The 23,832-nt window shown below is 36.2% G+C and overlaps 1 protein-coding gene across 1 annotated transcript in view; it reads right to left on the bottom strand.

The window, feature by feature from the left end:
• LOC117417329 (uncharacterized) overlaps window positions 1–23,130 on the bottom strand; it is a 77,001-nt gene extending 53,871 nt beyond the window's left edge. The window contains exons 1-3 of the mRNA XM_059035061.1: window positions 22,778–23,130; window positions 13,929–14,050; window positions 9,675–9,722 (exon numbers count right to left, since the gene is read on the bottom strand). Coding sequence (XP_058891044.1) covers window positions 9,675–9,722; window positions 13,929–14,050; window positions 22,778–22,844 — 237 coding nt within the window. The 5' untranslated portion in view covers window positions 22,845–23,130. The remainder of the gene's footprint in view (window positions 1–9,674; window positions 9,723–13,928; window positions 14,051–22,777) is intronic.
• Window positions 23,131–23,832: the final 702 nt, after the last annotated feature.

The raw sequence follows: 23,832 nt of genomic DNA, 5'->3' as shown, positions 1-23,832 counted from the left end.
ATATAGTATATATATATATATATATATATATATATATATATATATATATATATATATATATATATATATTTTAGCTCAAAGAGTCAGCTGCTACTGCACTGTGTTTGCTTTTCTTTTTAAACAGCTGAAGAAGGGCTTTTACCCAAAATGTCCTGAAAATAAAATATTGTTTTAATCATTTAAACTTTTTGTGTACATTTAAAAAAAAAATAAACATTCATGAATAAAACATTGAAGCATTTAGGGAAAGAAAATCCACCTGAAGATTTGTATATACTTGGTGACATGTGTCTTTTTTTTGTTTGAAGTCAGCTAGTACTCTGCTTTCAACCTATAGACCACTGTTGTAAGTCCCACCACAATGAAGTCAGTCAGTTGAAGAAATAGCAGTGATATTAACCTCCAACACTGCCATAAAATAACCTTAATTAAAAGGGTAAATAATGCTTGTAATTACCCCCAGCCTAGTTGAACCCAGCATAAAAATCTAATTAAATAGATCTCTCGATGTAAAATGATTTCTAATTGAAAAGCGTTGAACTTGGAGGCATTCAAGACCATCTCAGATGTTTCAAGCTCCTTTCCTCCCATTTGCACTTTGACTGGGTGATATATAATGTGTAAATATTTAGTCTCCCCCGTCTATGAGGCACACTGCTGTCGTACATCATGAAGGGCTGCTAACCCTGTTTTCCTTATACCGAGCCTCTCTTCTTGTTACAGTGTATTACATTTAGATAAGCTTTGCCCTATGCATAATTCTTACACTCCATTATGTACATTGTAATAATGTTATAATCATATCCGGTAAAGCTGTGTAATAATCATTGCTATAATTTCAGCCTGTATTCTGTACCATTTGCATATATTTTTTAATAGAATTTGATATCATGTAGGCTCCCAAAATGTGACTGGTAACTGCTGCCTGCACAGTCATTTATATTTAGGGAAAACAAAATCAGTTAATTTAATAAGGCTACATGTTTAGGAGCCATCTTTGGGTGCGAAGATGTAGGAACAATATGTTTTTTTTTTAATGAATTAATTTGAAGATACGGTATTCATTCTGGATCAGTCTAGTTAGATGACACATCTTGTAAACAGTTATGCAAACTTTGCAAGAGACTTTTTTTTAAAAAATTGTACTTCCTGTGCTTACACAGTACAACTGAATGTAATGGAACAATCATCCTAAAGCAAACTATCGAAACAATGAATCCATGCATTTGTATATGGTAAAGAGTACTTCCTAGTATTTAAAGGGGTCTGGAATGTTAGGACAAAAAAGAAGGAATGAAATGTTTTGTGTATTTTCAGAACAATCTCATTTTTATAACTAAGACACCAGCCGCTGGTATCGTTTTAGGAGGGTGCTGTTTGTTGAACCTAATTCAGCAGTTTCATCCACGACACGACAAAAAAAAAAAAAAAAGAAAAGAAAAAGGCAGCTGCTGGAGAAAACAAAGACCTTTTATTTTCTGGATGCCGAGTTTCTCTTTCTTCCAAGTGAATACTACTGCGTTTTTCAGGTTGCTTCAATGCTGTCCTTGTTTTCACTATATGACATAAATAGAACAAATAAAAGATCCACCTTAAAACAGGTTTCCGTTGTTCTAACGATAATGTGACAGCATTGCAGAAACAGCCTGAAGGTATTTTTATTTAAATAACATCCTGTAAAACAATGTCCTCTTGTCAGTCAGCACTAATTTACCAGGAGCCATGTTATAAATCTGTTCATCGGCCAGCAAAGCACTTAACTCAGCACATCCCTAATAAAATTAGGAATGCAAGTTTATTACACGCACCTTAAGTAGTTTTTGTTGAGATATTATGATTTTGCTTGTGGCAACCATGGCTAATGTGGATTGGTATTTTCATTATAATACACCCCACAGCAAAACTCTGCTGTCTTCCACATGAAGCTATGCATTGCTAAAACATCTGACACTGCTAACCAGTCAGGCCTGCTCCACTTTGAAAACTTTCAGGATTTGCATAGCTATACCCAGACAGTATATCAGTGCTGTAGCTTGCTTCATCGTGTACATTGACAAGAATCTGCAGATTTTCTGTATTACACTTTTTAAGTATCTCAGTATAATGAACGACACCATTTATCTTGGATTTATTGTGACTTTAAAACTTGATTGCCAAAAATTTAAGACTCATTCATAAGACAAAACTGTGATTTAAGACAGCAAGAAGAGCTGTTTGGTGTAAATAAATGGGTTCTTTGCCATTTATCAGACATTAATTCCCTTGTAACCTCCTAGAAAATATGTAACCTTTCAATGTAGTGATTAGTGAGAATGACGCACACTGCTGAAACACAACTGGTGTTGTCAAGTGATCAGATGTATGATCATTTAAATAATGTGTAAAATCATGACTGCTAATCTATACTATACAACAAGTATAATCTATTGTAACACTGGGTCCAAAGGCAACCCTTTAAAAAAATTAAGGATAGCAAAATTAAATGGATATTGAAACACAAGGAAACTGCAGTACAAACCACCTTCAAAAACAGACGCCAGATATCGAATACCGTACCAAAACGTATTTAATTAGTCAAAGAAGGCTGGAAAAGGGGTGCAATGTGTCTGGATAATGACTGTTTGTTAAACCTTAAACATTTCTCGACATTTTGTATTTGATCATGGGCATTTTGTATTTGGGTATTTTTTTATGTGTGTTTTAAAGATGTTTAACGTGGTCAATGTCAGCCCATTACATTGTTTATTGTATTTATTTATTTATTTTCAAAAAACTAAGCAGAGCACATATTTGCATAGACATTAGACATACATTTAAACAGGTACAGTATATTCCCATGAGTCCATGCTTTCAACATGACATTTAAACTACTCATCAAACAGGAGGTATCAATAGTACAGACTATCAAAAAGGTGCAGACTCTTACTCTTCTCTATCTTATATGGGCTTTTTTTTATATCTATATTAATATGACGTTATTAAATGCATTAATTTTATCATGCGTTACGCAAGGTCTGGTTATATTTCTTTAGATATCGGTAATGTCATAGTAATGAAAAGGTTTTTTTTTGTTTTTTTTAGCATTCAATTTACATTTGCAATGAGGTATGGGTCATTTTAACCTCCATAATGCATAAGCCAGAAGTGACAAGGCATTGAACATTTTATTTATTATGAAGTGTATGCTAATAGAGCTGTCAAACAAGGATAATAATTTGGTTTGTATCTGTAACCCTGGTCTTGACATGACAGGACTAACACGAATTATAAGCTAGAATGTGCTTTTTCATTAGAAACACTGCAACTGATTATTCATACTGATAAAAAACTATACGTCCTAAAGGCACAGTAATACATAAAAGTGCTCCAGAGTTGTGACCATTCTTACCATTAATCATCAACAGCATAATCTTTAACATATCTCCTTATAAAACTCAATACAAAAGGTGATTATCAAAGCGCTTTTACTTCACATTTTAGTGAGGTGTTTTTTACTCCAATTGTTATTCAGCTTTTGTTGTAATTGTTATTACCACTTTTCAGCTATTTCAAGTTCCCTATTTTAATTCTATTCTATCTATTTTTTTATCAACAATATTAAAAAGGAACTGTACTTTGAACTTGATAACATTTACATATTGTTTAGGAACCTGATGAGACAACTTGACAGCACTTTATTAGAGCATAAATTAGCCTGCAGTTATTGGAGCCTCAACCACTCATTGCCAACTGGTGCATTTCCTTAAATGTAAAATAAGTATTGACCTGTGACCCTCGCATAGTACCATTCCAATGACTGAAGAGTCTAAAGGCTGATTATAGTACAAGACAGAGCTGAGAATATAGAGAATATGAAAATGCCTTAGTCTTTTTTAATGATTTCTATTCTTTAGCTTAGATTTATAATTTATAAAAGTAAAACTTCAAGTAGTAGCCTGTGCGTATCTGGACCACAGTGACAAAGGGAAAGCAGGTTTCTATGGGCAGGTTCTAAGAATATGCACGCTTCCAGAAACATCTGCACACAACCCTAATCCCTAACCCTAACCATGAATCATAATTTTACCCCAAACCATAAAGGGTTATTTTCATTTAAGTATTATACATCATATTAAAGTCACCCCCAAACTCAATTTGAGCACAGCATTATTGCTCTAAAGTATATTTTGCTTGGACAGACAATTATATCATCTGCCATTTGCAACTTTTCTGTACTGCACCCTACTGTACATTACAGTTTTTAGTAATATCCACCGCAGTGTCTTTTGTAAAGAATATGAAGGTGAGGTGGAGGGGATGGCATTGCAATTTTACATCCAGTTCACAGCCATGTCATCCAGCTACACTGACATGGGACCAATGTGAACACAGGTTGCAATTAAAAATTTGTGGACCCCAATACTACACATGCCTAATGCTAGCATTTCCAAAGTTACTCCATTACGTCAGCCAATCACAGTGGTTATTATTTCTCCATCAGTTTCAAGTGGAATGCCTCAGACCCAATTAAAAACTGGTTGATTGAATCAGCCCCAGGACCTTCTCAAGCAGGACATATAAACAAATTAATTGAGGCGTGGGGGAGGAAAAGCTGGGCTTAAATACAAATATTGGAATTACAAGAGCTCAATTCTGTGCAGAGAGTAATGGTTCAATCAAGACTGCCCGGCTATTGATGGAAATTAAATCTTGTGTCTGACCCTAGCCAGCTAGGCCACCCAGCTGATTTTGTTGTTATTCTCTGTCTGACCCTGTGTCTTTACTGCTAAACGCACTCTACAATACAAACTAGACAAAATTGTTTTAAACATTTGTACAAATTCTATTTAAGAAATTGTCACCAAATGGGATAATCAGCAAGCATGATATGCATTAAGTATACAACCTTCATTTAAAAAAAGTAAAAACAATACAACATATATATATATATATATATATATATATATATATATATATATATATATATATATATGATACAATATCTATATTATTATTTGTTTATTTAGTAGACACCTTTATCCAAGGCGACTTACAGAGACTAGGGTGTGTGAACTATGCATCAGCTGCAGAGTCACTTACAACTACGTCTCACCCGAAAGACGGAGCACAAGGAAGTTAAGTGACTTGCTCAGGGTCACACAATGAGTCAGTGGCTGAGGTGGGATTTGAACCGGGGCCCTCCTGGTTACAAGCCCTTTTCTTTAACCACTGGACCACACAGCCTCCTATACACACAATGGTGGCATATATACACAATGGTGGCAAATGTTAATTTTGATGTGTGCTTTGGATCGTTGTCGTGTTGGAATGTCCAGTTGCGGTTTTGTAGTGGAGGGTTTCAGATGATTGGCCAATATCTTTTGGTATTCTATGGAATCCATTTTACCATGTACTGGAACTACATTTCCTGTGCCATTAGAGGAAAAACTGCCCCATAGAAGGATACTACCACATCCATGCTTGACAGTAGGCATGGTGTGACTTTCTCCAAATGGAGAAAGTCATGGTGTGACTTTCTCCAAATGTAACGACTATCAGCGTGACCAAATAGATCGATTTTTGTTTCATCACTCCAAAAACCTTTGACCAGAACTCATATCCATCATTCAAATGCCATTTTGCAAACTTTAAGTGACTGTCCTTGTGACGTTTTTCTAAGAGTGGCTTTTTCCTTGGCCTGCCACCATTGAGACCTTCACCTTGCAATACTCGACCTATGGTTGAAATGGAAACCCCAGTCCCACTTGCAGCAAATTCAATTGGAATATCTTTGGCAGTCAATCTCGGATTGTTATTAACCTTCCTCACAATTCTTCATTGTGACTGTACCATGATTCTTGTACTTCTTGATAGTAGAAACAATAGTTGAAATTGGGATACTCAAATGATTGGAAATCTTCTTGTATATTTCTCTAGCTTTATGACAATTAATAATGTTCTGCTTAATGTCTTCAGATTGCTCTTTACTTTTTCTCATATTGACTTATTGGTAATGACAGCAATCATCCTATGCCTAACCCTTGTATACTCTAAAATGTTCACCTACAATCCAACATTTTCTAGACTTTTCTCGAATTAGGTTCTACATTGTTATATTGAAATTTCCAGCATCTTATAGACAATACTATCATAGCATCAAAAGGTATGAATACTTTTTCATATGAAACATGCATGTGCAGAAAGCCCTGCTTTTAGTGAACTGATGGCAGCTGCAGTCATTAAAATCAGAAGATAAGCTGCTTTTCCTTTCAAATCAAACAATGGATGACGGTCTCCACTGCGTCTTTAAGTAGGCACTTGAAAGACAAGGGAATGCTAAAATAGTGAAATAAAGCAGTGGTGATAACCCTGAGCCAAAAGGTGCGATCAGGTAGCTAAGAAAATAGCGCACTCCCTAGCCCCTTAGCCTCCAGACGTTTCTGAGATACTAGATGAGAAGCATTCAGCAAGATGCACATCCAAAAGCCCTAGTGCATCTATAGTGTTGTACAGATGAACGGTGGTGGCATGCACTGTACTTCTGTCTTCTTGACTGAACATACCATGTATTATTTAAATTAGCAAATATAATATTGCATTCACATTATTTTTTTCCTAAGGCAGTATCGAGTAGACTAGCTATAGTTCCTGGCTGACTGAGTGATTACTGCCCTGGCTTAATTGCACGCGTTTCATACTTAGATATTTGCTTCTGACTTTCCAACCACCAGGGAATGTCGGTGGTTAAGTGGCTCATTTTATGGGTTCTTTTTAGTATTTTAATTGTTAACAAATTGCTTATTAATATAGATGTTAACAAAAGTTAACTATTCAGTAACTGATTTATAAACTATTTAAAAAAAAAGTTAGACAAACTGGAAATTGCAGCACATTAAAGTCTTTAAAGTGTCTTTAAACACATTTCAATCACATGAATGACAAGGGTGATAATCCCTAAGTAGGGAGTGGGGTTACCTTTTTATATTAGTTTTTAAATCACCTACTTAAAATATATTTCAACAGTTAAAACACATACAAAATAAAAGTTGACCACACTCAAACAAAGTCCAGAAATGTATTTGATCCTTTCAGCTTTAGATACCAAACAAAATATAAAGCCTTTTGGAGACATTGCTCATGTAAAACATGTTATACAAGTTCCATTTCTTCAGGGTCCTTTCCTCATTTTTAGCGTCCCCATGCAGGTAGTAATTCACTGTGAAAATGCACGGACAGCCTTTACAGAAGAGTCTGCCCTGATGGTTTCTAATGCTCTTTTGCTGTTCTTCATCTGTGAACAGCTGTTATTTCAAAAGGAGGAATCCACTCTTTATCACAGAAGCTTTTTTTCCTGTTGCCTTGTATCTGGTAAGGGGACAAGGAAGCACTGAAGGGGCTCAGACCATGACAGGAGCTGACGGTCTCCACCGATTGCAATTGTTGTCTGCACCATGGGAGGTGCTCAGGTTATTAGATTTGATAAGGATACCATTTGCTAGTTTTCACAATTCTAATCAATACGAAAGTAAGGTGATGCATTTTATATTGGTCTTTCTTTCCTTGTAATTACATACTCCAGATGAAATGTGCACCAGGCAGTGCAGTTCACAGTAATTAGGTTGGAATGTGAGCTGTCGACATACAAAATCCTGGTTCACTGATGACCAAAACAACAAGCACTGTGCTTTTCATACAGATACAACTTTTAGATTTTTTTTTTTTCTTGGCTACTCTGATGTTAGATGTCAAATCTAGGGCCCTAGGATCTAAATCTTAATAATTAACTGGCACATTTTAACATGATTGTTTGTGACACACCTACATTGGTAATTATTGCTTTGAGGCCATTGCTAATTAATGCATTCATTGCCCTAACAAATTAGCATAACTCATACATAATGTCCCACATTTGAGACCTCGATGCAAAAAAATAAAATAAAAATCATTAAATGCCACAACTGAAATTGCAAGGACATTGGATTAAATGGAAAATGCATTAACTTAAACCTCAATGGCTAAACGCTCTTAATTTATATATGTATTATTATATTTTAACCAAGAGCAGTCTGCAGTAGATAGAGATCAAATAGAGCTACAAATTATTCATGCATTTAACAGTGTAAAGCAATTAAACATACATTACACAAAAGCATTATATTAATAAAGAAAGAAAATGCATCAAGTATGCACTACATCAATGAGAAAACAAAACAGCCCAAAACTTTTCTAGCAAACTAACCATACTATAACCTGCATGTTTTGAAGTCTTTGAAATGGAAGGTTGTAAATAAATATTTCATTCCATGGGACTGAATGATAGAAACAGGAGCACAGTGGTGTGTTTAGGGAGTTTTTGCATTTAAACAAAAACCTCTTTGCAACATTTCAACAGTGCCCCCAGCTAACTTAAAAGGCAAACCACATCCTCACAGAGATTTGTTTGTTTGTTTTTCTCGGTGTTGCAGCTTTATTTTTACCCCCACGGAGGCTTCACTGTAACGAAAGTAGAAAATTACTCATGTTTAAAAGGTTTTAACTTACATTATCGTACCTGAGTCAGGTGGCCGAACAGGAAAAACCTCTCTCAAGAAGCACTGGAAATCAAGTGGCTTCCCAAACGTACCAAAGTGAGGTACCTACTCGTAGTTGATTAAACATATTTTGAAAATACAAATAATTTTCTTTTGACCTCTGTAGGCCTGGGTTGGAGTCTATGTGAAAAAAAAAAAAAAACATGACACGTTTCAACACAATTGGCACTGGGCATCTATGAAGGGAAAGGATTGGCAATGTTACTGCTTGTGCTATATTCTGTGTGCCAAATGTTCTGGTGTGTCAGAACGTTTCAATCAGCAGGATGCTTTGGTACATTAATAAGGTATCAACCCAGCTTATATTGCTTTACCAACAAGGTTACTTTGAAATCTAAAACAATTACATGAACAATAGTCCTTCTTTTTCCTGTTGTTGTAAGTCAGGGTTAACCAAAGTTGATCTTCTCCATTCTAGTCCAACCAGGTGTTAAATATGCATTTTGTTTACACTGCACAGAAATGGCCGAACTCACAGTCACTGTAATGAATTCACATGGGGCCTGATTTTCAAACCAAAAAAATAGGATTTGCCTTCTAGAACTGTCTTTGAACTTGTGAACCCTACTTTAGGACAGTGCTGTGTGAGGGGAAAAGCAAAACGACTGTGGGAATCTGCAACTTTGGTTCTTTACTTCTTTTTTAGTGAATAGTGAATTGTTTCCAAGATGGCAATTGCCTCTTGTCGTGCACAGCTTAGTCCATGGAAATGGGCTGCAGTACTTTAACATTCAAATCATGTTGAAAACTGCAGTAGATACCATAAATACATACTGTTACAAAAGGATTTTTGATAACCACTTGTTAGAACTCTTACTTATAAAATGTAGGATAATTGAACCCCATTGTGTGATACCTGTGTAGTTGCTGCTGAACAAAGAACTGTTTAACGCTGAATTGACAGGTATTTTAAATAATAAAATAAAAGACCAGAGACTAAACCAACATGGAGAATGATATACCTCCTCACCCCAGCAGAGGGTGGTCCCTGGCCTTTAAATACGTACAGGACTCAAGTACCCAGCACTGTCAATCTCTTTGACTTGATTCAGCAGCATGAGACTGAGCTACTAGGGAGGGAACACTCTGATTCCCCAGTCTTACCTCAGCTGTGCACACTCTGCATCTCGGTCTGTCTTCAGTTCCAGGGCCCTAAGAGAACAACATCACCACAGTAATTAATTATGAAATAAAACAAAGCAAAACTCAATGGGAGTCTGTTCCATTGATCTAAACAGTGGGGGAACTAAATACTAAATACCGCCAAGAGATTCATTCAAATGTGGTTATGAAGACAAAAAACATCTAACAGTGCATGTGAGTCCCTTTAGTGCATTTCTGTCAGTAAAAATATGTAAAACACCAGGGATGGTCCTATTTAGAGATTTGAAGAACAGCAGTGTTTAGATCTGCCAAATAATTGTAACTATGAATGTGTCCCCCAGCCTCCAATACCACATTTTTATTGATCAAGAAAAGGCAAATGTTATTGACATGATTCAGAGAGCTCTTTTGAGGCCACAGGGGTGCTATTTATTTCACAAGAAGAAGAAAAATACATTAGTTAAGATATTTTTTATCTTTTCTTAACTGCACCAGAGTAAGATCTAGGGACACAATCCAAAGCTACCAATCAGAAATGTTTGTTTAAATTCAACATATATAGAATGTGCTAACATTAACTATTTAATTAATCACAAAGCCAATAGATAACACACACTACAGTTTTTAATTTAAACTATACATGTTTAAATGTGGCTTATTTAAGGAACGGCACTATTTAGATCACCACTGTATAGATCAATAGACCGCAGTGTATATAATGTACTGTAATACTTGTAACTAATCATACACACACACACACACACACACACACACACACACACACACACACATACACATATTATAACTAATAAATTGTTTCCCCTCTGTATAAAGTTATACAGCTATACCGTACTAGCATCTTGATAATGTAATGCATATGTAAAGCTGGTGCAAACCTGCATCTTTAATGTGTTACCTAACTCAAGAGATCTGTAGATGTTGTATAATATACAGTAAATGTATTATTCAGATAACTTGAAATATAACATACAAAACCCAAAGGACTAACTATACCGAAGTAATTAAGGTGATTTAATTAGTGATGTATAATATGGGAGTTTGTTTTCATCACCTGGTTCACTGTCCTCCTGGTAACACTGACAGCATTGACTTTCTCCACTATAGAGGACCATATGGCCTCTTTGGTAGCATAACTGATGTTATGCTCCTCCTCAGAAAACTTTTCTTTTCTTTTCCATGCGCCAAGAGGACTTTCGTGCCCTTCCTTTGCCATATTTATTTGGTTTGGTTTGATTTTCGTGCTCCATAAATCTCATACAGGGTCTACTGCTCTCTGTACTCCTAACTCATCTCACCTCTGGGCTGTAAGTGCGGCCGCTAAATAGCCCACTGCATTGTGACACTCATTATTGTGATTGAGGCTCATTATTTGTGCGTGTTGAGTAATTTGCATTGCTCTTAAGCTTACATAGGCCGCAGTGCAAAATAATTGTCTGGCCTGCTTGGCAATTTGGATTTTGTAGCCGCAATTGTTTGCACTGTGCCTATCCTTACATCAGCCCCTGTGTATTAAAACACTTAAACTTAGAAATTCAAGTTATTTAGCAATGATGCTGATGTATCAAAACAACTCCAACACTGTCATTTATTTTCAACATTATTTCGTAGTATATTTACAACAGAATTAGATAAGAAAATGGAATGTGTGTCTTTTTTTTCTTTAAACTGCTTTTAAGGGTAGTGCAACACTTGGAATTGCTCCCTGGTGGCAGACCAGGAGCACTTACAAGTAAAATTGTTATTGGATTACATTTCTGGCGTCATAAAATGTGGTTAAGAAGCACTTTAGATGTACACGCATGACCTGCACTGAAGATGGGTATCAAGCCCAAGTGACAGGTCAGCTGCTGATTCCTTTGCACGAGGGGGGGGGGGTGGGGGGGGTGGGGGGGGGGGTTGTCTATTACTTACAGAAATCACTCTGCTACAAAAAAAATCTCTTCTTAAGAGATCCAACAACATCTAAATATATTCCTTGAGAAATATTTCAAAAGTAATAACCCAAAGTGTGTATGCACAGTAAATGGAAATGCACTCAAAGAAAAAGGCTTGATAACACACGGCCTTTGCCTTTTATGGCAGCAAAATTAATCCAGTGTGGCTGGACCTCTCACTCATAGGGAAACTTCACTTTGCCTTTAAGACATCAGAGATAAAAGGACCTCTTTGACTGTTATCTCTGCTACTTGTATTCTATGCAAAGTGACTACTGATCTTACACTGGGACCCTGTGGCAAAGTGCCCCGCCCCTGTGTGCATTTGTGTGTTCTATGTTGTATGTATGCGTGCGTATGTTAATGTTGGTGTATAGATTGGTACACGGGATATAAACAGGTCTGTGTTTCACGTGTGTTTAAATTGTATATTTGTATTTAGGCACGGGATTGCACATCACGCACGTGCATTTAAAATATAATATGCGAACACGGGGGTTGCACAGAATTAATTCACGTGCTGGGATTCAAGTGAATAATTAATTAGTAATTGAATCCCAGCACAACAGTATATATAGATGCACATTTTCATTCAGTCGGGGTTGGGTGTTCGGAAGAGGAGAACGGGTGAGAGAGAGAGGAATAAGTAGTAGTGAAAGATCGTAAAGATAAGTGTTTGTTCTCACCGTGTTTGTTTGTCTCCGTGCACCGTTTGTTTAGTGTTAGTCCGTTTTGTCTGTCTCTTTATTTTGGCTATAGTGCCGTGTCCTGTTTTGTATTCCATTGTTCAAACCTTTTATTTGTTAATAAACGCTGAGTGCAGCCATTGCACTCAGCTCATCATCACCACCGTCTGTGTTTGAATTCCTTTCTGGTCTGACGCAACCCACTCTGGCCGTCTTTGTGACAGACCCTCAAACAGCAATCGCAGAAAAGCCAAAATGGCAAAACTTTAGCATACAATACAGTTAAAGGAATTACAGACACACAACCCCTGCTGTGTATACAGTATACCATTAGCTATCTAAATCTAGGGATGATCTGCCTCTACTGATCCCAGATACAACAAAGAGAGGCCTTGGATTTGTAATTTAAAAGTTGTATTCCCAATAAACTAAATAATTAAGAAAATGATTATCTGAAATCTGAGCCCTGCGTCAAATCTAATTATTTTTGTTTCATGTATGTTTAAACTTACATTTTTATCTAGTTAGTGACTGAACAACTGATTTCACAGTAAATATAGTGTAACACATTACCAGCAGTGTCAAGGTGAAGTCAAGATGGTATGTTTCCTGTAGTGTCAAACACTACCTAGAGTATTCCCCAATTAAACTTCAAATATCTATTAGGTACAACTTTACAGCAAGTAAATTCATAAAAACCACTTGGCCAATATTGAAGGGCAACATTTATAATGAAATACAATTTAGGGCTTGGAGAAACAAAAAATGATTTTAAACAAAAATGATTCAGACAGTTTAGATGGCATACCTCATGTTACAGGACAACACTGTGCACTATATTAATCGAATCAGTGTAAATTAATGATCTCTCAAGCTATTTATAATGCAAGTTTGAGAGGTGAATTAGTAATGACCTATAGAAATACTGTATATTGCAGCAAGAAGACAAGAGGTGGGAACATGTAATGCAGGAAGAAAGCAACAGCTTCAGAGAGGAAACTTGTTTACTTAATTGAACTTAATTATAATATACTAAAATAACTGAACCTATGAAATGTATCCCCCTGCCCTTAATACCACATTTTTATTGATCAAGTAAAGGCAAATGTTATTGGCATGATTCACAGAGCTCTATTGAGGCCATAGGGGTGCTATTTATTTCACAAGAAGAATGTTTCTGATAAGTTGCTCTCTAATCTTTTCTTATCTGATCCAGAGTAAGATCTAGGGACACAATCAAAAACTACCAATCAGAAATGTTTATTTAAACTAATCATTGCTGAAACAATGCACCACATTTAGTACAGGTAAGCAATATATCATGTGCTAACATAAACTGTTTAAGTAATCGAAAAGCCAGTAGATAACACACACTACAGTTTTCTATTGAAACTATACACGTTTACGTGGCTCCATTAGGTCAGCAGAATGGATTTCAAATTTTTGAGTGGAATATGAAAATGTGATGTTGGTAGGCTATTGATAAATCATAGTATTCATAGTAATGTAGTAATCTACCAATCTATCAATAAGGATGGGGGTTCAGTTATGTGCTGCTGAACAAATGCAGCAAAATCACTCCTAATAACTTATTTTGTTTTAACAGCTTGTACCTTTCGTATCCACGCAAGAAGACACTTGTGATGGGCCAGCAGGCTCTTGCAGTCACAGAAGTTCAGCAAAGAATCACGGGCTCTCCCCTCCCCTTCTCTGCAGATAAAGCATTCGAGTGACTCTAATAAAAGAAGAAGATAAAAAATAGACTTCAAATGTACCATCCGCTGCCACCGCCGCGTATAGAGGTGTATCTCTTAATCTTAACACTCTTAGTTATGAAATTGCAGTTTACATGTAATAGAAAAATGGGCATCTTCTATCATGGAGATGAATTCAATAAGTCATGTTATGCAAAGAGATTTTATTAAAGTGCCTTGCATTAAAAATAAATAAATAAATATGCACGAGAGCCTAAGTGTATTCATTTTCTTTATTGCTGAGCAGAACCAAAGGGGGATTAATGCTCGTTTGCACAGAGGGTGTTTCAAAAATGCATTCTGAACATTAAGTTACTTGAGCTCAATATTAGATAAATCAGCTGAGAAAGAAAATCTTAATAATACCAATAAAAGAAAGGAAATCAAACAAGACTGGACAAAGATATAAAGGTTAGCCGATGATATTTTCATATTTTACACAGGGTGTTTTGAAACCATGAAGCGCACAGCTACTTGATTAATGTACCCCCTATCAGAGAAGTAGGCCAGATCTGAATGTACACGTTTCATACAGCTGGTACAGTAAGCAAGCAAGCAACACAAGTAAATTACTTAAAAAAACGTGCACCCTATCAAAACATGGTACATTGCTAGTTTGAAACCAATTAAATACCCAACTTTGATACAACGGCTGGAACAGCGAAAGGATTCTGGCTTAGGCTGCAGAAGAGCATATGTTTATAATCATTAAAGGCAATCCATTAGGAGAGACGTTAAAGCAGAAAGGTGATTAGAGCTTTCATCTCAGGAGCTGAGTGTTATGGCTGATTCTGCTTTGCCACCAAATTAGACCAGACCAAATCACACCCAGAGCAAGTATTAGGAAGTTTATGACTTCTCAATGTGTCACGGCCAAAACCATGACTTTAAAAAACCTACAGTAAGTCAACTTCTCTTTACTTTTAAAAAGGAGGGGAATACTATGGGTTTTAGTGGGGAATGTATTTAATGAGGGCACAGCATGTACATCCCAAGACTATAAAATGACCCTTCTGTTTACAGTAGGGTTTTTTTTAGCTTTTAAAATTTGTCATATTGAACTTTGTTTCACAAGGTGTTTATTTAATGTCACAGTGACTGAAGCTTTTCCTAATTTTTTTAAATACTGTCACTCTGTATCAGCATCTTTATCTTTCTGTTACAGGCCTGCAATGTGAATGCCCCCCTCCCCACACACACACACACACAACAAACAGGGAATCTGTTAGGACTCCCGCTGCACAGTTCGAACGTATGCTGGCTAACTGGACCATGGTGAGTGGTAGAAAGCATACTGATCCTTCTGGCATTTCTGTAACTAACACAGGATTTCAGCTGGCATGGGGCTTTCCGCAGTGCAGAATGCCTTCCCACGTGTTTATAAAGCTACTCTATGGAAGTTTAACGTTTTGTTTAAAGCCAATGTAAAATTATTGGTGTGGTTCAAGTCCGTGTGTCGGAGGCCTCAAGACACATGAGACTTATGCTTGCAATTTGCAACGTTTTTTTTGTGTAAAGAAAACAACATCTGGCAAAACGGTTACAAAAATTAGTGAAACATCATCGAGAGGTTCATTTACAATGCTTCTGCTGTAGCTAGAGCTGAACAGATTCTGTAAATCATACCTGTGCTGCATATCTGTGCTTTTGGCACTAGATCTCATATAAGCACTATTGAGAGAAAAAAATGTCTTGGTTTCTTTGTTAAAAAGAAGACACCATAATATAATAGCTTCAAGACCGATTGGATATGGCATCATGAACTGGGCATGGAGAACATCCTTACCTCTGTGGTCACGACTGTGCCAGTTATGTACTCTTCAAAAAGAGCAATGTCTGAAGCCCTTTTGTTGGGATTGGACTTTTAAAATGCAGACAAATTGTTCTTTAAAAGGATACACCCAACCAGATACACACACACACACACACACACACACACACACACACACAAAACTAATTCCCAGGAAACTAAAAAGCGAAGCTTTGTTTACTTTCATATGCAATCAAATTTATTTGGTACAAGATGCATGCACTAATAGCCCTGACAAAAGTCACAGCTGCTTTCAATTTTACAGGGGCCTTTGTTTACTTAAGAGATGTGCTGATGGCAACTGCAGTTGACAAACCTTCTCCATTTGAAAGACAATACTTACGCTGTAGTCTACAAGGCATTCTTTGAGAAATAGTACTAACCCCCACACATCGTGCATTAAGCATTGCCTTTATTCATCCCACCTTAACTTTGTTAAGTTAACACACAAAATTGCCAGAGGTCTGCAAAAAATCATCATGCACACGTGTTCATCAGCACAAATCCCCCACCGACAGCCTGTAATGTCAGCAACCTTATTTTTAGGACCCAGCCTTTGTCCAACTGAAAGTTGCTGAATATGAGCAAGGTAAATAAAAACAAGGAATAGTATAAATCTGTAATGTGGCTTCTTTTGTATTTTCTCTCATAAAGATTGGGCTTTATCAACACACTTGAACAATTTAATTTACACATCTATAGGCATTGTATATGCATTACTCAAATAATTGTAATTGCATTTTAACTACTCAACTTGCCAGTGTTAAAATACAATAATTACACTTACAGGTTTTCCCAAAAAATCCTTGTCATTTCCCTTGTTGAAAGTCTACATTTTTTGTCTTTATTTATTTCAATTTGTCATGCTTTATGCTAAAAGCAACATTTTGTCCTGCCAGCTTTTCTGAATGTCAAATATTTTAAACATAACATTTTTCTCCTTGAATTTTTGTTTTACTTTCCTCAACAGCTTGCCACCAAATAGATTTTTTTTTTTAAATTCATTAGGAATTGATTGTGTTTACATTCATGCACAATTACATTTGAGTTACTGACAATAATGAGGTGCTACTAGGATTAATGACCAAGGACCATAATCTTTACAAAAACATTAAAGATTTTTGTGACTTTGAAGCAGCAATTTTCTACATTTCTCTTTCCTAAACTCAAATTGATGGTGAACTGATATACCAATACTTCAATTCAGGATCCTTTCATCTACCTATACCTTTGGTACTGAGGGTTACAAATACCCACAACTCAGATGACACTGTATCCTACAAGGTGTCAATTATAAACACTTTAATAACACTTCACCGATGTTGAATAGGATATAAAAAATGGTGTTCAAAGCAGTGAATATTTTATAATCGCCAACAAGAAATCATGATCCTTTTTTTTTTGTAAACCATTACAATTGTATGGTCAAGGTTGTGAATTATCTTTTTTTTTTTTTTATGATTTCTGCTGTAACGGCACCCCGAGACATTACTGTGCACACGGCTTCAGATCTTTTCCCTTTTATTGAAATCTCTTGGCAGGTGCGAGCCAGTTACTAACTTATCTTTAAATCTGGAAGTCAATTAAAACCTTGAGAAGAAGTCAGCACTTTTAAATACGTCAGGTGATGATCTAAGTGTAATAGGTGCTGTATACTCGCTCGACCAATTTCCCTGTAAAGGAGTCTGGAGAAACAAAGAAGCCTTCAATTCTAATGACAGCAATACCCCAACATTACCCTTCTTATCCCTATGCAGTAACGATTTTTAATAACACTATACCAATTATTTACTGCAAAGAACTATAAGCCAGGAGATTCGTACATTACCTTGTCTCAGGATTCACCATCAGCATAATCAATAACACATATTGGCACAGGTGAAGATGTGCGAAGCCGTTATCTATGTTAAAATACATATATAGTTTAGAGTGTCACTTCTTTAGAATACCAACAGTAATTACTAAATACAAGATGAGGAAGGAGAGTTAAAGAAGTCCTGTAATTTACAGTGCCTTGCATAAGTATTCACCCCCCTTGGACTTTTCCACATTTTGTAGTGTTACAACTTGAAATTAAAATGGATTTAATTAGGATTTTTTGTCACTGATCTACACAAAATAGTCCATAATGTCAAAGTGGGGAAAAAATTTTACATATTTTTCAAAATTATTTACAAATAAAAAACTGAAAAGTCTTGATTGCATATATATTGTATATGTGTGGTAGGCACTTAGCAACCTAAAACTGACAGTGAACTGGAAAGAGATCCACAAAGCTGAAAATTAGCTGCAATCTTTGTCAAGAACTGACATTAAATGTGATGAGAGTCTGGCAACAAACTGTGGTGTTTTACATGGCAACCTATAAGGTAGCGCAAGTACCTTATAGTCTCCTCACATTTAATAAGGATGTCAGTATATCAGAAACCAGGCTCCAGAATGAAGTAACTTAACAATGGACAAGCGCTAATTATTTTGTAAATTTTTTTTTTAGTCAGGTTTCAATTTGAAAGACAACTATAAACCATTGAAGGCCATTCATTTTAGATAATTATGCTCCATTCAATTGGCTGCTATTTACGCAATGTATTAAATTCTGTGCCATACAACAGCTTTACTGTTTCTCCTCTGTCAAAACTAAAGCTTATAATTATCAGTGTGTTTTGTTGGTATAACGGAAATGAGCACGTTTATCATGATGTGAAAAAAATCTCTCCAGCAAATTTTGTATTAAAGATCACCTGTAAAAACTGTCTACACTGACCATTAATTCATGTATATATTGTCCATGTTGAACCCCTAATGACAACAGACTTTTAACTGGATGCATTTCTACTGCAAGTTGAAATCTGTAAACAATACCGGCATCTTTAATATAACCTCATAATGTTTTGTATCCTGGCTTATGTTACAATGCAGTGGCAAATGAACTTCTTCATTCTGAATGACCACTTATGTGTTAAGCATCTGTCTGTATTGTAAAACACAAGGACCACTGACAAAACTAATAAAAGTATGTTTACTGGGTTATTGCCAGATGGCAACATCGACTCTTATGTATCTAACAATAGTCTGGCAATATGGTCCCCAAACTACAATGTTGCCACCAGTTGTTACATTATCTGCCAATTATCTGATACAGCCTCGAAAACCCTTCTGATGCCAGATTCCTGGAAGTTCTTTTTTCCCAAGCAACTGGCAAAAACAAAAAGAAACCTAAGGCAGCACAATGCCAATATTCTGGCATTGATTAATCTACTGTATTAAAATACCAGCCTCCTGTTTTATTTGTTAAAGAAGTTCTCATCTTTGGTGCAGCACCTAAGTTTAAACTTTTCACAAAATCACAGACAAAACAGTTTTGAATTGATACTTAGACTAACTTGGACACTTGAGGATTTGTTTACTAAAACCCCACTGAGACTAGCAGAAACGCCATTAATTTACATCAAGACCTTTCATATCCCCCAAACGGGGGCATTTGCTGTTTTAGGCTGCATGACCTAAAACAAGCCATCTGTCTATGCTTTGGAGATGCAGATATCCCTCTTAAGCCTGCATAATAAAATTCCCTGATGATTAAACAGAAATAACGGTAATTAAAACATGAAAGGAATACCTTCATAATGAGGTACAATACAATTTGTTTTCTAATTGCACTGTCAGAACTCCACCTTGTTATTTATTTATTTATTTATTTTTTAATATGCACATTTTATACAAATTTGCTGACCTGCTTCAACATTTATCTGAAATAGCTAAAGCAGTCTCCCGTTGTGTCTGGTTCTGCTTTGATATTAATAAAGCCCATAGTTAAACACCCAATGTTATACTGTGGGTGTCTTAATGTTACCCAGCATCACTAGTGTTTATAACTAAAGGAATGCTGCTAAAATGTTGGTAGGCTTGTACTACAGTAATTCACAGAGCCACCCCTCCTTGCACAAGCAGAAGATCTTTCTGTGAACTTCAATCTACCTGGACCTCAGCATCCAGGAACCTGAACATCCCATATGAGCTTGTTCAGCTCTCCGATCTGAATGATTATTGGTTACTGTGGTCTGCTATGGATTTGACACGCATATTAATCTAGCGAGCCATGAGGTTTCTTTATTACCTCCCTACAGTATCCTTTTTCTGGCAGAGTAGTCAGTAAAGTCTAAAAATAAATGAAAAAGGTAAAACGCTGCCCTGTGTTAAAAAGGGAACAAGTACTGTGGAGCTGATATACTCCCAGTACCAGGAATTCAGTGTTTGAGGTTATTGTTAGGCCTGCGTTCAGAAATCAGGATCCTCTGAAGCTCTCTCCTCCCTATAAGTCACCCCTCACTTCAACAGGACAGGCTGTAGATGCATCAGTGTTTCTTCAGGGAAGTTCCTTGAAAATAAAGGTGAACTTGTGACACAGTGGTCCTTTCCAGACCGGAGTTGCACGTTGGGATACATCTTTGCATAATAATGGTACATGTTTTGCCTACTGTATTTTATAATAATTCCCAATAAGATAGCCCTGGTGAAGATTAACAGCAGTAGAGTTGTTTGTTCAATATTATAAAATACTATGGTCCCTTTCCATATTATAAAATACTATGGTACTGTCTAAAAATACTGTAGTTTCCTATAGTATACTGCAGTACATTTTAGTTTTCTTGGACTGTGGTATTTTTTAATGTTTTGATGAGTAGACATATTCAAATGGCTGAGCAGCAGAATTAAACATTGTAATATTGTAGTATTAATTTTTCAATCATTTACAATACTGTATACAAATTCACCTCTGACTTTCAGGGTCCATCTTTTGCTATTAGCTGATAAACTGGAAAAGGGCACCGAAATCTCCTTTTCAAAACACTGTACATCTTCTACTGATCTCCTACAACAGACATATAAATAAACTGAACAGTCTGAATAAAGTTCAACAGGAATTTGAGGGATTCACTATCCAAAGCTCTAGGTTGGCATGGGGAAATGTACGGTACCCAATGTCTGTGAGTTTTTTTAAAAACAAAACATAGTCATCGGCTGACATTAGTTCCAGGGGGGTTAGTTAATCAGCATAACCCTTGGACCCTTGACAGAGTTTAAGTCCTTGGTCATGGTACATTGGAAACAGGTCAAGTAGCATTAGCCTTCCACTGAGGCAGTACAACCTTTATCACCAAAATCAGTTTTATACTGAAGTAGTAACAATCGCACTAGTTTAAGACAGATTTATTAGGTGGCCACCACTAGAACGTGAACCAGAAACCCTACAGCTCACAGCTTACCTCTCAGCTCGTTGTCCTAAAAGAATCCGCCTTCCCCTTAAGTGAGAGGACAGTAGTGATGTATATGTTATGATAAAAATCAGAATATTTGCACATTTTAAGATTTACTGGTAAATGTCGACATTTACCAAACAAAACGGTAAATGTCTGAAATAAACAAGATAGCACTTCTGACATTTACCGGTAAATCTCAAGAAAAACCAAGTGCCTTTGGCTATGACCGAATGTCTCGCTTTCGCACATTTTAAGGCTTCAGGAGGCCTGTGTAAATCCAAGTGCCACCAGGCTGCAATAAGTAAGTAAATACATGTCTATTCAGTGCCTGTATTTGTCGTGTTTTGTGTCATAACCAAAGTGTGATTTTCTGTTATAAAAACAGAAATTATTTAATTTGCATTTAACAGAATGTTATTTTTCATCAAACTACTACGTATAATTAGTACAATATCCTTCAACACCATTGTGAATTGTTTTATACACAAATTTACCAGAATGTTGTTCTACATAAGTGGATCACAATATTGTTCAGTACCATGCTGAGTCGCTCAATTGTGCATTACTGTAAGCTCATTAATGATTATTTTGTTAAAGGAACATTTGTGTGCAGAAATAAATATATTCTTCGACATTAATGATTATTTTGACAATTTAGATGCAGGAACAAATACATTCTTCGATGAAATACCTGAATTAAAATGTTCGAAAAGCAATCTATTTCTTCAAAATGTATCACCTTACTTGGTCATTGTTGACATTTACTGGTAAAACTTGACCAGATTTTGACTTTTACCTTAACAAATATAGTAGCTTGTATTTCCTGTGGTCACATACTGCAGTGCTTACATACAGTACACTGGCAGACTATCGCAGTGCCATTGTCCTGTTGGCACTGAATTTCGTCAAAATGTCTGCCTAGTTAGAGGATTAATACACACACACACACATATATATATATATATATATATATATATATATATATATATATATATATATATATATATATACAGTATATCTTCTGTTAGCATAACAACATTTTCCCCCATGTACCTCATGTGTTGATCATTTTGTTCACCCAGGTTGTGTTTTCACTTTGACTCACCATGTTTCCTGGCACCACAGTAACCTCGACTGAAGATTTTGACTTTCTCTTCCCATTAACTTTCTGTGTTATTGATTTATACATAAGGACTCCCCCCAGTGACGCTACATTGTTTCCCATTTGCTAAATAATACATGCGTGTAGGGCTCAGGTGGGAGCTTCTTACCTGACACACAAAGTTAACCTACTGTATAGGGTTCTATACAGTGGCTTCATCTGAGTGAAAGTGAAAGTAATGTTGGGAAAACAAAATACGTCAACAGTAAATTAAACTTGGGGGAAATGGCTTCCTGCTCAGAGAAGTAAGAAATTGTTGTTATAAATCCTTTAAGTATTACTGGAGACATTACAGCCCAGCCCCCCCCCCCCCTACACTGAGGTCCAGTGACTTGACTTCAAGACGCTGTAAAAAGTATAATTCTCATCAAATGCACTTCTTTTAAAAATTGTAAAGACGGCACAGTAAATAACATTCAGTCACTGTAAGTTGTTCATTATGCTGTAAAAGTATTTAAAAAACAATAATATTTACCTGAAATATTAATTGGGAAAGAGTCGGTACTAGCGCAAGAATTTAAATTCTCATAACTATTGTCCATCCTTTAGTTCTTGCACTTTTAAGTGGTAATTCTACCACATATATACAGCATTCACTCTCAGGGGATGTTTGTGCAATGTCTTTTTGTATAGTTTCCTGCAAGAATCCACCACCTCCTTTTCTGAATCACTGGGCTGACATCCAGACAAGCATAGTTTTCAGTTTCTTCAAATATTCACACAATATCAGCATACAACTGTGGTGTCCCAGGAAACAAAACAATTCCAAGCATGAGAGCCACCAAATGCTTGTTCACAACGGGTTGTGAGGGAATCAGCTGAGGCGAATGTTTTTGTTTATGCCGGAAGCTGTGCAGAATTTAGCCAATCAGAATTCACCAACTTCCAGCTGATCATTGCTGAAACAGGAACTGTAAAGCTAGGTTACGACTTGACAAGCTTACACAACTATGCAGCTGTGGCGTCTATTAAGCAGCCTGGGCTTGGTTAAAACAGGAAGTAGACAGCAAGAAAGCAAGAGCTGCTGTTTTTCCTCTAAGTGTCTTACTACAGTATGCCAAACAAAAAAAAGAAGACAGAAGACATTTTACCATTTAATGTGTGCCCTAAATTGTTATGATCCTTCCATGTAGAGTGTGCCCTAGATTATGATAATGGACAACGCCTGGCAGAGCCTATTGAAAATCTAAAAGAGAAAGGTAAAGCCAAAGCATGTGACTTCTTGGAAAAACAGGCGTGTAAGAGTCTGATAAATAAACATTTGTTGCTTTTTAAACTAGAGACTACAAGTGCCGGTATTTAGAAAATGTGTTCAATTGAATAGTTTGTAAACAGGCAGCATGCTCTTATACAGTATATTTTAATGGAATACTGTACACAACGGAAATTGAGCAATATTGTACATATGGTATTAATCAAGTATTTATATAATTACAGAACTGTAAATTCAGTTTGGCCACAAGACAGGGGAAAATATTGTGCAACTTCTGAGTTTCCCACATCTTGTAATCTTCTCCAATACAATTTACC

This window comes from Acipenser ruthenus, chromosome 12 (assembly GCF_902713425.1).
Source record: "Acipenser ruthenus chromosome 12, fAciRut3.2 maternal haplotype, whole genome shotgun sequence".
Classification (NCBI taxonomy): domain Eukaryota; kingdom Metazoa; phylum Chordata; class Actinopteri; order Acipenseriformes; family Acipenseridae; genus Acipenser; species Acipenser ruthenus.
Note: the sequence above shows the minus strand (reverse complement) of the source record. Positions and strands in the feature narration are given on the sequence as shown.